Source organism: Aptenodytes forsteri, unplaced genomic scaffold (genome assembly GCF_000699145.1).
Source record: "Aptenodytes forsteri isolate BGI_AS27 unplaced genomic scaffold, ASM69914v1 Scaffold97, whole genome shotgun sequence".
Classification (NCBI taxonomy): Eukaryota; Metazoa; Chordata; class Aves; order Sphenisciformes; family Spheniscidae; genus Aptenodytes; species Aptenodytes forsteri.
This window is the reverse complement of record NW_008795036.1, coordinates 560,597-574,151: the sequence shown is the minus strand read 5'-3', so window position 1 is coordinate 574,151 and position 13,555 is coordinate 560,597. Positions and strand designations below refer to the sequence as shown.

General features: G+C 40.0%; 1 protein-coding gene across 1 annotated transcript in view; it reads left to right on the top strand.

The window, feature by feature from the left end:
* LOC103896741 (dynein heavy chain 5, axonemal) overlaps positions 1-13,555 on the top strand; it is a 152,017-nt gene that overhangs the window by 115,089 nt on the left and 23,373 nt on the right. Inside the window, exons 57-59 of the mRNA XM_019471358.1 lie at positions 4,662-4,783; positions 6,024-6,371; positions 11,781-11,969. Of these exons, the coding sequence (XP_019326903.1) occupies positions 4,662-4,783; positions 6,024-6,371; positions 11,781-11,969 (659 nt within the window). The remainder of the gene's footprint in view (positions 1-4,661; positions 4,784-6,023; positions 6,372-11,780; positions 11,970-13,555) is intronic.

Sequence of the window (13,555 nt, the reverse complement as noted above, 5' to 3'; positions counted from 1 at the left end):
CCCCCCCCGTATCACTAAACTATATGCAGTGTTTTAGTTTTTATTCTCCGTTGTTTCATTAGCTAAATACAGCACTATGTAAGTCAGTCTTGTGATGTGTAAAGCATGACTTTTTTGGGGAGAAAATGGATATTGTTTGTTTTTGTAACAGAAATTGATAGTGATTTTGTTGTTTGTGTAGAACCTGTGGAGAATGCCAGGTCAGTGGCCCTTTCTTAAGCTTAGTACACTCCATCACTCTTTTCTTTCTGTCCTGTTGACCGCACCCAAGGATGCAGAGGGGGACCGATCCTGTGCTCTACTGGGTAAGGAAAAGGAAGCACTCTTCTGAACACCCAACCTCAACCTCCCAAGCTGCAGTATGTAGCTGTGGCTGTTGCTTCTTCTTATGTCATCTGGCACTGCTGACAGGAGACTGACCCCAGCATCTTTGTAATTGTCCTTCAGGTATTTGTGAGCTGCTACTGAATCACCCCGTAGCCTCTGTCACAGACAAGACAGTTAGTAACAAGCCATAATGGATCTGAATACTGCGGTTTACTTAAGAACCGATGAGATTAGGGTTTTTATGCTACTTGCTTATTTTACACACTCACTCTCTCATGCTCCCAACCTCCTGTATTGCATTCATTTCACCTTGACTTCCCTTCCCGTTGGAGAGATCGCTGCTGGTCCAGGAAGGTCGGGCAGAAAGTCATGTTGGTTTCATGCTGTGCAGCTACTTGCAGCTACCAGTCTTGGACATTACTGGCCTAGGTCCCCTGGCATTTGCCTCTGTGCATCTCCCCTACCTCCAGGATCTTTCCCCACTTCCAGGATGTTTCCTCAAGCTAGGATGTTCATCTTGTGCTTTCTACGCCTCTAAGCCCCCAGTTATCCCAACCTAAGTAGTCTATGTGCAGAAGCACAATGTGTGATCGGCGTCCTAATTGGCAGTTCTGACTCATGTTACTGTATTAATTGGAGGATTCAGGATGTTTCACTTTTTGCAGCCTGTACCATTCACAGCTAGCAAGTAGCAGGTTTGTCCTTAAGAGTTCAAAATTTCAGTTTTGGATAGCCACCATCCCTCATATGTTGCACGCAATTATCTGCTGCCTTTCAGTATTCACAGTTTAAGCTGTTTTTTGCAGCCTCCTCTTCAACAGACTAAACAAACTCAGCCTTCTTGTCCTATCTTTGTAGGTCATGCACTTTCAGTATCTGACCACTTTTATTGCCCCATCCAGTTTCTCCACACCTCCCTTGTGTGCCAAATGTGGACAATATATCTGAGGAGAAGCCTGATCAGCACTAAGTGGAAAGTGATAAGAACTTCCTTCAGCCTGCTGTCTGTGCTTCTTCTAAGGTAGCCCACTATCTGGATTGCCTTATTTGCAAGAAGAGTGTAATTTTGGCTTATAGTCAATCTGGCATCTGCAATAACCCTGAGGTGCTTACCAATAGATCTCAGCTAGCAGATCTCAGCTTGTACAAATGCATGGGGTTATTGTGCTGCAGGTGCAGAACTTTGCACTTCTGCTTGTTGAACTTCATGCAGGTTTTGTTGGCCAAGTCTTCATCCGTCTCTAGATCCCTCTGGACTGATGCTCTGCTGTTTAGTATGTCAGCTACACTCTCTAATTTAGTATTGTCTGCAAATTTGTTGAGGTTGCCTTTCGTCTCCTTATCCAACTGATGAAGATACTGAACAATATCTGTCCCTGGTGTAGTTTCCTTTTTTTCTGGTTGCTAGGGTATCTTAAGCCATTGATTACTTACTATTCTTTGAGCCTAGTAATCAACCTGCTAGCCTTCTGCAATAAGATATGATTGGTTTAATGGATGAGGAGAGAGCATAGGGTGTTGTTTATCTTGACTTGAAGAAGGCTTTTGACACAGTCCCCCAATGCATCCTTATAGATATACTGATGAAGTAGGCGTGACAGAAGTGGACAGTGAGGTGGATTGAAAATTGTGTGAACTCCCAGGCTCAAAGGGCTGTGGTCAGCTGCACAAATCCAGCTGGAGAACAGTCACCAGTAATGTACCCCAGGGGTCAATACTGGGGCCAGCGGTGGTTAAAATCTTTATTAATGACCTGGATGATGGGACACCCTCAGCAAGTTTATAGTTGATACAAAGTGGGAAGAATGGGCTGATACACCAGAAGGTCGTGGTGTTGTTCAGTGGGCGTTTCACAGGCTGGAGAAATGGTCTGACAGGAATCTGCTGAACTTCAACATAGGGAAATGCCAAGTACTCCCCCTGGGCAAAAAGAACCTCATGCACCCATACATGACGGGGATGACCAGCTGCAGAAAAGGACCTGGGGTTCCTGATGGAAATCAAGTGGAACTAAGCCAGCGATACACCCTTGGAGCAAAGATGGCCTGCAACACCCTCAGCTGCATTAGGAAGATCATTTCCAGCAGGTTGAGGGAGGTGACTCTTTCTCTACTCAGCCATGGTGAGAGCACATTTAGAGTGGTGTGTCCAGGTCTGACCTCCCCAGTGCAAGAAAGACGTGGACAAAACAAGTCCAGGGAGAGGCCACAAAGATGCTGGAGGGATTGGAGAACGTGACATATGAGGAGAGGCCAAGAGAGCTATGATTGTTTAACCTTGAGGAGAGAAGGGGTATCTTATCAATGCATATAAATATGTGATGGGAGTGAGTAAAGAAAACAGCAAGACTTTTCTCAGTGGTGCCAAGTGACAGAAAGAGAGGTGATGGACACAAATGAAAATCCAGGAAATTCCACTCCAGCGTCAGAAAAAACTTAACCCACTGTGAGGGTGGTCAAATACTGGAACTGCTTGTTCAGTGAGTTTGTAGACTCCCTCCTCAAAACCCACATGGACAAGGTGCTGAGCAACCAGCTCTAGTTGACCCTGCTTTGAGAAGGGGTGTTACACAAGGTGACTTCCAGAGGTCCCTTCCAACCTCAACGTTTTGGTGTTATTCTGTGTGATATGAAAACATCCAGCTTTTCTAAGTAGTCTTTAACCTGTTGCTCTCCTGCTGTTGAATGTCTGCCTCTTACCCAAACTATGCTGCTACCTGCAGACGTCCTTTATATGTTTATAGAAGCAACTTACTACCCTGCCTTATATCTATTCATTATGTATGATGAGGGAAGGTTACTTTGTATTTTGGACTATGGCAGAAAGAAATCCTCAAGCCTGACACTTACTTTGTCTTTTAACTCCCTCATCTTTAACTGTGTAATGCATTAACTTGCCCTTCATTTATATATATGTGTTGCCACTGATTTCAGTTAATGAAGTCAGTAGGAGCTGAGAATTTTTATCCAAGGTTGTATTTAATGCCTCAGTCATTTAAACCTCTTATTTCAGTATTCATCTTCCTTTGAACATTAGTAAGATCTCTACAAAATGTCTGATCTTGTGAAAGACACCCTGTTTCAAGTGTATATACTCCACTCTCAAGAGCAGTTAGTCAGTCTGCTGTTAAAAATTTCTTACTTCTTTCTCTTCTCCTCCCCCCTTTTTAATTCAGTGCTCAGCATCTTTTTATTGTACTGTGACCCCTCCTTATCATTCACATGATAACACCCTATAGCTCCAAGAGGCTATTTTATAAGTCAGGTTATAGCCAATTTACTAGAAATATGCCCAGTGTAACAATTTAAGTCAGGATGAAATATAAACAGGTTTAGTTTTCTGATACTGTCCTGCCACATTGGTAACATGATGTGATAAGGCACTTTTGTTTGACTACTTTGTCTTGATTTTGGAAATCTCTTATGATACCCTTATAATATTTTGAAAAGCTATTTGTTTGAATATTGTTCTACAGGATCTTTGTGAAGTAGGAAAGAAGCAAAAGGACTTTTATTGTGTCATAAGAAGTACGATGACTTGGACAATCTATTCACTGCCCTTGAAATCTGTCTTTTTAGACTTGTGTTAAGCTGATTAGGTGGAAGATATCATAAGAGGGACCTGGTGTCAGTAACTCATGCTCGGTGTTGTCTGCCAAATGCAGACAATGCTTCAGTAGTGCTGCCTGAAAGCATCTGGGAGTAGTGGGGCTTACGTATTCCATGGAAGCTGAGATTGTATCCGTATCATCTGCCTAAAGCTGTTCCTGGGATATGAAATGTCAGTGCTCAAACCAACCTCCCCAAGTATTAGTATTTCCACTATGAATTTAGGTTCTCGTCTCATCAGCTTGGTGCTTGTATGCCAGTTTGAGAAGCTGCACACAGAATTTTGAGATTGTTATAGGAATGAAATCTAAATAAAATTGTAGAACTAAAATCTCATTTTATATGTAAATATCGAAACACAAACTCTTGGATATTCAGTGCTATATTTCATATGTTGTTAGGTGTCTTTTTGATTGCCATATAGTTGCTGAATAGTTATGTTTATATTTCAGTTGTTATTGGTAACATTTAGAATATGATTACTTAATTGCAATTCCTTCCAGACTCCTGACCTTAATTCGGTGAGTCATCTACCTGAAACAAAATGTAATTGAAGTTTGCCTGCTATGACCAGGTGAACAGATAATTGATTCAAAGAGATTATTTGAAGCTATGAATAAGATGATACTGTAAATTGGAATAGAGAATTCTGCTTAACGGAAGTTGGATTTATGGGTTCCATACATTTTTTTGCTCATATATTACATTTTTATACTTATTTTCTAGGTGTGAAAGCTGGCTTAAAACGAACATACTCAGCTGTTACTCAGGATCACCTAGAAGTGAGCAACATGCCACAGTGGAAACCATTGCTATATGCTGTAGCATTTCTTCACACAACTGTTCAGGTTTAAAAATACGTTTCTTTTCTTCTATCATAAAGTCATATTTCATTTATTAATGCACCATGTTATTAAATGAAAAAACGTGTTTAAATAGAAATCCCATGTTGGTAAATTAATACAAATAAAATAAGAAAGAAAACAACACACCTCTATTACTGCAGCTGTCTTAGAACTTAGAACTCTACTCATGTTGATCTTGTACCTCCAACAGGGATAGTATTTCAGAGGAAAAAAGGACAGCCAACCAATGATCAATTAGTGTACTCTTCTGTTTAAAGTCTTTGGGCATCGCTGTGTGATCTGTCTTTCAACTAACTGGTTTTTTACTAATATTTTAAATCATAAAAGCACATTAAAGAAATTTACAGCCTGGGTTGGAAAACCGTAGTCTTAAAACTGCTGCTTTCACAATGAGAAGGGCTAAGAGGGTGAATATAAATCCTTCCTGCACTGAAACCTGTAGGAGGAAATGAAGGTGGAAGATGATTTTGGGTCTTGCCTTTCAGGAGTTCCATTAAAGAAAGTGCTTTATGGATTAACCACAACTTTTCATCATTCTATTGATAGATTTTGCAGTATCCTTACTTTATATCTGGTGCCTAGTTAATTTAACTCTGTGGCATCCATGCACTGTTACATTGTGTTCCAAAGGAAGCCTGTGGTATGCTTGTCTTTGGCCCATCGCTTCTTTCTTGGTGGAAATTAACAATGTTTAAATACCAGATATTGCCCTAACAACCACATACTGCCAACTGCATCTGTAAATGATTCAGTAAGAAGCAGCTTTTGCTACTTGCATCTGCACCATGCAAAGACATCAGTGGTATGAATATACCTGGTCCATAGGAGGACCACAGACAATGATCATGGCTGATGGGTTTAGGCATCCTTTACTAAAACAATAGTTTCATTTTTGAAATTCAAAAACTATAGTTCTAGACTCACATATTCGCTGCACTTAAAAAAGAGGATTTTTTTCTTTGTGAAAATGTTACTATTCCTATTCTTTGTTCATATCTTTCTACTGATGATGATAAATGAAGAGATTTATAACTACTAGATAATTAATCAAGCATTTGGCTTTGTGTGTGTTAAGAGAAGAATCATTTTTTTAAAGTTGGTGAAATACAGCCCCAGCTGGACTACTACGTTCTTAGCATATTTCATGTATTCTTCTGCACTTAATGTTTTCTTCACAATTACTATCAATCAGCCTTTACCTTTAACTCTGTCTATTTTACAGGAAAGACGAAAGTTTGGTCCATTGGGCTGGAATATTCCTTATGAATTTAATCAGGCAGACTTCACAGCCAGTGTGCAATTTGTTCAGAATCATTTGGATGATATGGACATTAAACGTGGAGTGAACTGGAGCTGTGTTCGCTATATGCTTGGAGAAGTACAGTATGGTGGCCGTGTAACTGATGACCTTGACAAAGCACTGCTGAATACATATGCAAGAGTGTGGTTTGGAGAGCATATGTTTAGTGAAAAATTTTGTTTCTACAAAGATTATGTTATTCCAAAAGGGAAAACAGTTGAAGACTATCTCCAGTACATAGAGCAATTGCCAGTGATTGATACACCTGAGGTAAAATATTTCAATATATTAAAGTGAGTTTTTGTCAGATAAATAATTTAATCAGGTATATTTTCCAGAGCCATGAATGTATAGGTCAAGATTAGCAGGCAGACCATTCTAGTGGGTATCTAGTATAGATCTGCCTTCAAACAACTGGAAGAAGTCTCACATTCACAGGCCCTGGTCCTCATGGAGGACTTTAACAACCCTAATTATCTGCTGGAAGGGTGATACAGCAAGGTTCAAGCAGTCTAGGAGATTTCTTGAGTGCATTAATGACAACTTCCTGGCACAGGTAACTGAGGAGCCAACAAAGAAAGGCGCTTGGCTGGACCTGATACTTATGAGCAACGAAGAACTGGTCAGGGATGTGAAATCTGGAGGCAGCCTTGACTGCAGTGACCAATGGTGGAGTTCAGGATCCTAAGAGGAGAGAGTAGGTCAAAAAGCAGGACCACAGCCCTGGATTTCAGGAGAGCAGACTTCAACCCCTTCAGAGGTTTCTTCCAGGCTTGGAAGAATCCCATGGGATATGGCCCTGGAGAGAACAAGGGTCCAGGAGAACTGGTTTATATTCAGGGATCACCTCCTCCGAGCTCAAGAAAGATCCACCCTAACAAGTAGGAAGTCAAAGGCAGCAGAAGGCCTGAATGGATGAACAAGAAGCTCCTGACTGAATTCAGACATAAAAAGGAAGTGTTACAAGAGGTGGAAGCAGGGGCAGGTGACCCAGCAAGAGTATAGAGCTACTGTCTAATCTTGCAGGGATAGGGTTAGGAAAGCCAAGGCCAAAGTGGAGTTGAATCTGTCAAGGAATGTGAAGGGTAATAAGAAAGGATTTTACAAGTAAGTAAACAGCAAAAAGATTACTAGGGAAACTGTGGGTCCATTGCTGAATGGGGCAGGAGAACTAGTGAGAAATTATATGGAAAAGGCTCAATGCCTTCTTTGCCTTAGTCTTTACCAGTAAAACTGGCCTCCAGGAATCTCAGGCCCCTGAGACAAAAAGTCCAGAACAAGGAACTTACCCCTGGTGGAAGAGGACCAGGTTAGAGAGCATTTAAACAAAGTGAACATATGTAAGTTCGTGGTACCTGATGGGCTGCACCCATGAGTGCTGAGGGAGCTGGCTGATGTCATTGTCAGGTCACTCCCGATTACTTTTAAATGGTCATGTTGACTGAAAGAGGTTCCTGAAGAATGGAAGATAGAAAATATCACTCCAATCTTCAAGAAGGGAAGAAGAAAGATCTGGGGAACTACAGGGTGGTCAGCCTCACCTCAGTCCCTGGGAAGGTGCTGGAGAAAATCCTCTTGCAAAGCATTTCCAAACATATGAAGGACAAGCAGGTGATTGAGAGTAGCCAGCATGGATTTGTGCAGGAGAAATTATGCTTAACCAACCTGTCGGCCTTCTACAATGAAGTGACCAGCTTGGTGGATGAGGGGAGAGCAGTGGATGTTTTTTACCTCAACTTTAGTAAGGCCTTTGACACTATCTCCCATAACATCTTCATAGACAAGCTGACAAAGTATGGGTTAGATAAGTGTGCCGTGAGGTGGTTTGAAAACTGGCTAAATAACCAGCCCCAGGAGGGTTGTGATCAAAGTCCAGCTGGAGACAGGTCACTAGTGCTCTATGCCAGGGGTCAATACTGGGGCCAGTACTGTTTAACATCTTTATTAATGACCTGGATGATGGGGCAGATGCACCTTCAATAAGTTCACAGGAGACACAAAACTGGAAGGAGTGGATGATAGACCAAATGGTTGTGCTGCTATCCAGAGAGATCTGGACAGGCTGGAGAATTGGGCAGAGGGGAATCTTGTGAAGTTCAACAAGGGGAAATGCAAATTCCTGCATTGGTTGTCCTGGTGGACAACTAGCTGACCATGAACCAGTAATGCAAAGAGGCCAGCAGTATCCTAGGCTGCATTAGTGAGGTGATCCTCTCTACTGAGCACTGGTGAGACTATATCTGAAGTACTGTGTCCAGTTCTGGGCTCCCCAGTACAAGAAAGATACGGACTTACTGAAGTGAGTTCAGAGCAGGGCCATGAAGATGATTAAGGGAGTGGAGCATCTGTCATATGAGGAAAAGCCGAGAGAGCTGGGACTCTCTAGCCTGGAGAAGAGTCTCAGATGGGATCTTATCAATGTGTATAAATACCTGTTGGGAGGGTGTAAAGATGGAGCCAGAGTCTTTTTGATGGTACCCAGTGAAAGGGCAAGAGGCAATGGGCATAAATTAAACAACAGGAAATTCCATCTGACAACAAGAAAACACTTTCTTACAGTGAAGGTGGTTAAGCACTGGAAGAGGTTGCCCAGAGAGGTTGTGGCATCTCGATCTTTGTAGATACTAAAATCCCAACTGGACACTGCTGGACAGCCTGCTCTATCTGACCCTGCTTGAGCAGGTGGTTTGGATTAGATGACCCTCAGAGGTCCCTTCCAAACTAAACTATTTTGTGATTTTGCAATTCTGTATGGGATTGAGCAGACGTGAACTGAGAAATAATGAAAATAAAAAAGCCATATGGTCTCATTTTTCAAGTTATAATTGGGAGATTATTCCATTTTGACAACAGGAAGATCTCAATGTTGCCATGAATTGATGGGGTAGGGTGCAGGGTAGCTCCTGGTTGCAACCACTTTTATGTGACCCAGTGTGTGTATACTGCAGCGGTCACATTAATTGGAGGACTGCAACTTTCTGCTCCCTCTAGTACAGGCACACGTGATGAAGTTACTTAAAATTGAAACAGAAGTGAATGCTCTGGATTTCTGTCTTATTGCTATTAAGTTGATAAATGCCTTTGGAAGTAAGTTCTATTAAAATTAAATAGAACAGAAAAAAATGGTTTTCTGTTATTGATAATGTGCTGGCTGAGAGGGTGAGAAGATTCCAAGGTCATAAAATAAACTTGAAAAGTTTTGAATATCTGAAGGTAGTGAAAGCAGAATGCAAGGGTATTTGTGCTGGCAACGATGCACCTTTTCCAAGTGAGGGTAAATGCAGCCATTATAATGCACCAGTGGGATCCCTCTGAGCCCAGCTCATGAAGTGTTTCCTATCAGTGTATGAACCTTGACTCTATCAGATTTCAGGTGCTACTTTCATGGATCTGCTTTTCTAAGCACTTGGGAACCTATCTCACAATGCTGCAATATATTTTGATGCCTGTAAAAAAATCTGTATGTATGGTTTGATGTAGGGGAATTTTACCTTTGACTTTTGTGTAAATAGGATCAAGTCCAGGAATGCAAACATCTTTTTCTCCTTCACTTTTTCACAGGTTAGGAAGAAAGCTACGACTTTCTTCCATCATTCGAAAATCTGTCAAAATTGCTCATGGAAACCTTTAACCTTTTAATCTCCCAGACTTCTTTGTTCCACAAGGGATATTGTGCTAGTCAAAACAGTGTATCTTTGTTTCCTCCCCTTTCCATTTTTGGTTAAGAAAGAAAGACTGAACAAGTCTGATTGCTGTATCCTTGCTCTTTTGATGAAATTTCAACCCCTGATCAGAATAAACACTGACTTCTGAAGAGGGCTATTGAACTCAGCGATCCCTTTGAAAATGACTTTGATTTCAGAGGGATATAGAGCTTTAGCAATTGGTTTTGAGGTTTTTCAGGCTAAAAAACCCCCTGAAAGACAGAATCCAACATCCTCTTTTTAATCAAAATTCCCAGAGATTTTGGATCAAAAAGAATGAGAGATTGGGCTCCTTGATTAATATATAGGACATCCAGGACACTGGTCCACCCATTGCTTTTCTACTCTGGTTTCTTCATTCTTATTCCTTCACACATCACTTGCATAAAAACATAGAACCAGAGTTGTCTCCCATGCAACGTCCCTGTCTTTGGCAATATTACACCAGTTTTGAAGTTAGCGCTTGGACTAGCACTACGATTTACAATCACAATAGCAGATATTTTTCATGTTTCTAACTTGGGCTGTAGCATTGCCACAAGATCTGCTAGAGCAAAACCAAACAAACCAACCCTTATTTTGCAAGAGCAAAAGCAGAAAAGAGTGTATCTTCAAATGTGTATTTCATTCCATATAGAATATGAGTGTAATAAAGTGCATTAATATTTTCCCTTTTTACAGCTCTAAATATTCAGGTTGAGTAAACCACTATGTGTAAAACGTTAAATCCTACTTGGAACCTAATTCCGTGCTAGTTATCGTCACATCTTCTCTCACGCAGTATTAGGTCTGTACTGTGTTCTTTGTGCTGTTGTAAGGATCGGACACACAACTGGTGTAAATCAGTGCAGCTTTGCTGGCTTTGACACAGATACAGCCACTTATACCCCTTGTCTCTGAGTTTCTAGATTTGCAAGCATAACAGTATTACATATGGCCCTTTTTATTCTGTCCTCAGAGTATGTAAATATTGGTTACTAGAAGTGTCGTCTTGTAATATACCAATTCTAATGTAAAACATGAAAACATGAAAAATGAGAAGCGGAAGATTGCTTGGCTTTGGTGCTCAGTTTGAGGGCAAGCCTTCCTCACTGTTGGATCAGGTTCAAAGTTTGTAAGAGATAGTGAATAGCTATAATTAAAGGAGGGCTTGTGAAATAAGTCACAGTACAATTCCTCCTGGAGAAGAGTTGCAATTGTCAACCTGAGAATTATAGACTTACTGATATTTCAGTGGAAGTTTCTGAGAAAGCTATTATCATTCAGACAAAGGGCAGCTTTGCAGTAATTCTGTGCTAGCTGTATCTTAAATAAAATAATTCCATTTCAGAAGAAGAGGAAGTAAGGAGTGGGAGACTTAAACCAAAAATAGCTAAACCATAAAATACCCTAAATATATCACCAGTCATAAAATCTTCAGGTACTTCGAATACGGGCAGGGTTTTATTCACTGTGCTGCATGCCTTATAACCCTAAGAGACTGAGTAAAACAGAATGTGTTAGAAACTGTAACTGGTCTGATTATTAGGGGCATCTACTTGAGCTGGTACAACAGCAATAGATCTGTAGAGACAAAGAGCTAGTGGTGAGGGGTCAGTGTCCACATACGACATGTTTCCAACAAGCTCTAGTCTGAACCAGTGGAAAGGAATCAGTTTGTACACCCTGATAGCACTCCACAGCATGATCCAAAGCCTGCTATGTGAAGATAAGCAGAAGATCAGTTGAAAAAAACCCCACTCATATGAATGAAAATGCTACTGTATATGCAGCCTATGTTAATGTTTTTGTGTAATTTGGGCTTGGTCCTTGGCCAGTTCAATGGGTGTACTTCCACTGACCTGTTCATATCTATTGTTTTATAGAGCTGAGGATTTTCTTCCTTGTTTATCCATTTTCATGCATTCTTTCATTGATACAATTTTAGAAGGAAAATTGCAATTTTTTTTCTTTTTTTTTTCCCTTTTACTTTAAGGTATTTGGACTTCACCCTAACGCAGATATAACTTACCAGACTAACCTGGCTAATGAGACATTAAGTACAATAGTGAGCATCCAGCCCAAAGACAGCAGCACTGGAGGAGGGGAAACCCGAGAAGCAGTGGTGCAGCGTCTTGCTGATGAGATGCTAGAGAAGCTACCTCCAGATTATAACCCTCATGAGGTATATGCTGTTTTATAGATACAGATGTTTTATGTATGTATGTATGTATATGTTTCATGAGTTTTATTGTGCTTCTTGAATTTAACTGGCACATGTTCTAAAAAGCTCTTAAAATTGTGCATAGTGTTTTATAAGTCTGTTTTGGTTTATTATCTAAAATATTCCTACATCGGAAACATATATTTCAAATGCCATAGTCCACTTAATTAGTCACCTTAACTCAGAAGAGCCATAAGGGACTTGAAAAAGTTCCTTAGAGAAGGACACCGTTGCCTCTTTCTGAAGGATCAGTGATCTTATAGTGGTTACAGCTTTCAATTTACCTACTCTTATTGTGATACCACCATTATGAATAATGGATTTTATCACTGACCTTTTCATGTCCCAGATTTTTGGAGTTTGAGCCATAACAGATATATTTGTCAATCTTTTCTTGCATTTTTGATTAACAGTCTCATTAAATGGAAAAATCCAGCATAAAGCACTCTTGCATCATTTTGTAAGTAGGATCTGGTGTCTTGCCATGTGTTCCATGAACAGTAACTGTTGAAAACCCCTCATTTCCACAATTTTATTATTTACAATTCTGTTTTGCACTGATAGTGCTTTTTTCCCCTGGTTGCAGTCCAAGCTTGTCGAGTGCCCAGTATGCAGTATTGCAACTTGTTATGTTATACTTTATTTTCTTCTCTGGCCGACTTAGAATGTCCACTTAGGTTACAACCAATACTCTTGGGGCCCTGGCAATATTTCCTGTCTTCTGTTCTACTATTCATCTCAGATTTAGTATGGCTTGTATAAATAGCCTCTTCTGTACTGTCATAATTCAACTCAGAACTTCTCTTTTCATTCCCTTCTTGGCAAGGTACTTACAATCTGCCACCTCACTTTTTTTGGTGATGTTTTCTAGCAGCTTTCTCCATATAGTTATTTTTCCATCCATCCCTGCTTGTGTGTCTCTTTTTTTCTCACCTGCTTATTGAGTGATTCCCAGCGATAGTATAAAAATCATTTATTTGTAGAATTTGATTTGGAACGGAGTCAGTTTTCTAGTTTTCACATTATTGTTTAATAGTAAATAAATATTAGAAATAGCAAATAAAATGAAATATAGTAAGTATAATAATTAATAACACTTAATTACGAATTTAATAAATTTAATAATTTACACCTTGGATCTACACCTATAATCTACTCCTTGGATTGTTCTCAGTCCTTTTCCCTTATCCTTCCTGTCAGAGTAAAGTATTTTCATGGAACTCCTTTTCCCTTATCCTTCCTGTCAGAGTAAAGTTTTTTCATGGAACTAGTTTCTTCTAGTTTTATTCAGCTCCTTAGAAAATTTTTTTTCAATTTGCAATAGAATACTGAATGCCTGGGTAGCATATGTGATTTTGCCATATTTGTAATATGTGTATTGAGCTAATTTTTTTTCAGTATATTTGCTAAATCCTCCAAATGACTATTTCTTCATTCCCTTGTTAAACTGCCAACTTTTTTCCTCCCGAAGAATTCGTAATACTTAGAAGACATCAATAGTACTGGACTTTATATTGTAACCAGAGGGTATTCTTGCCCTCAGATTT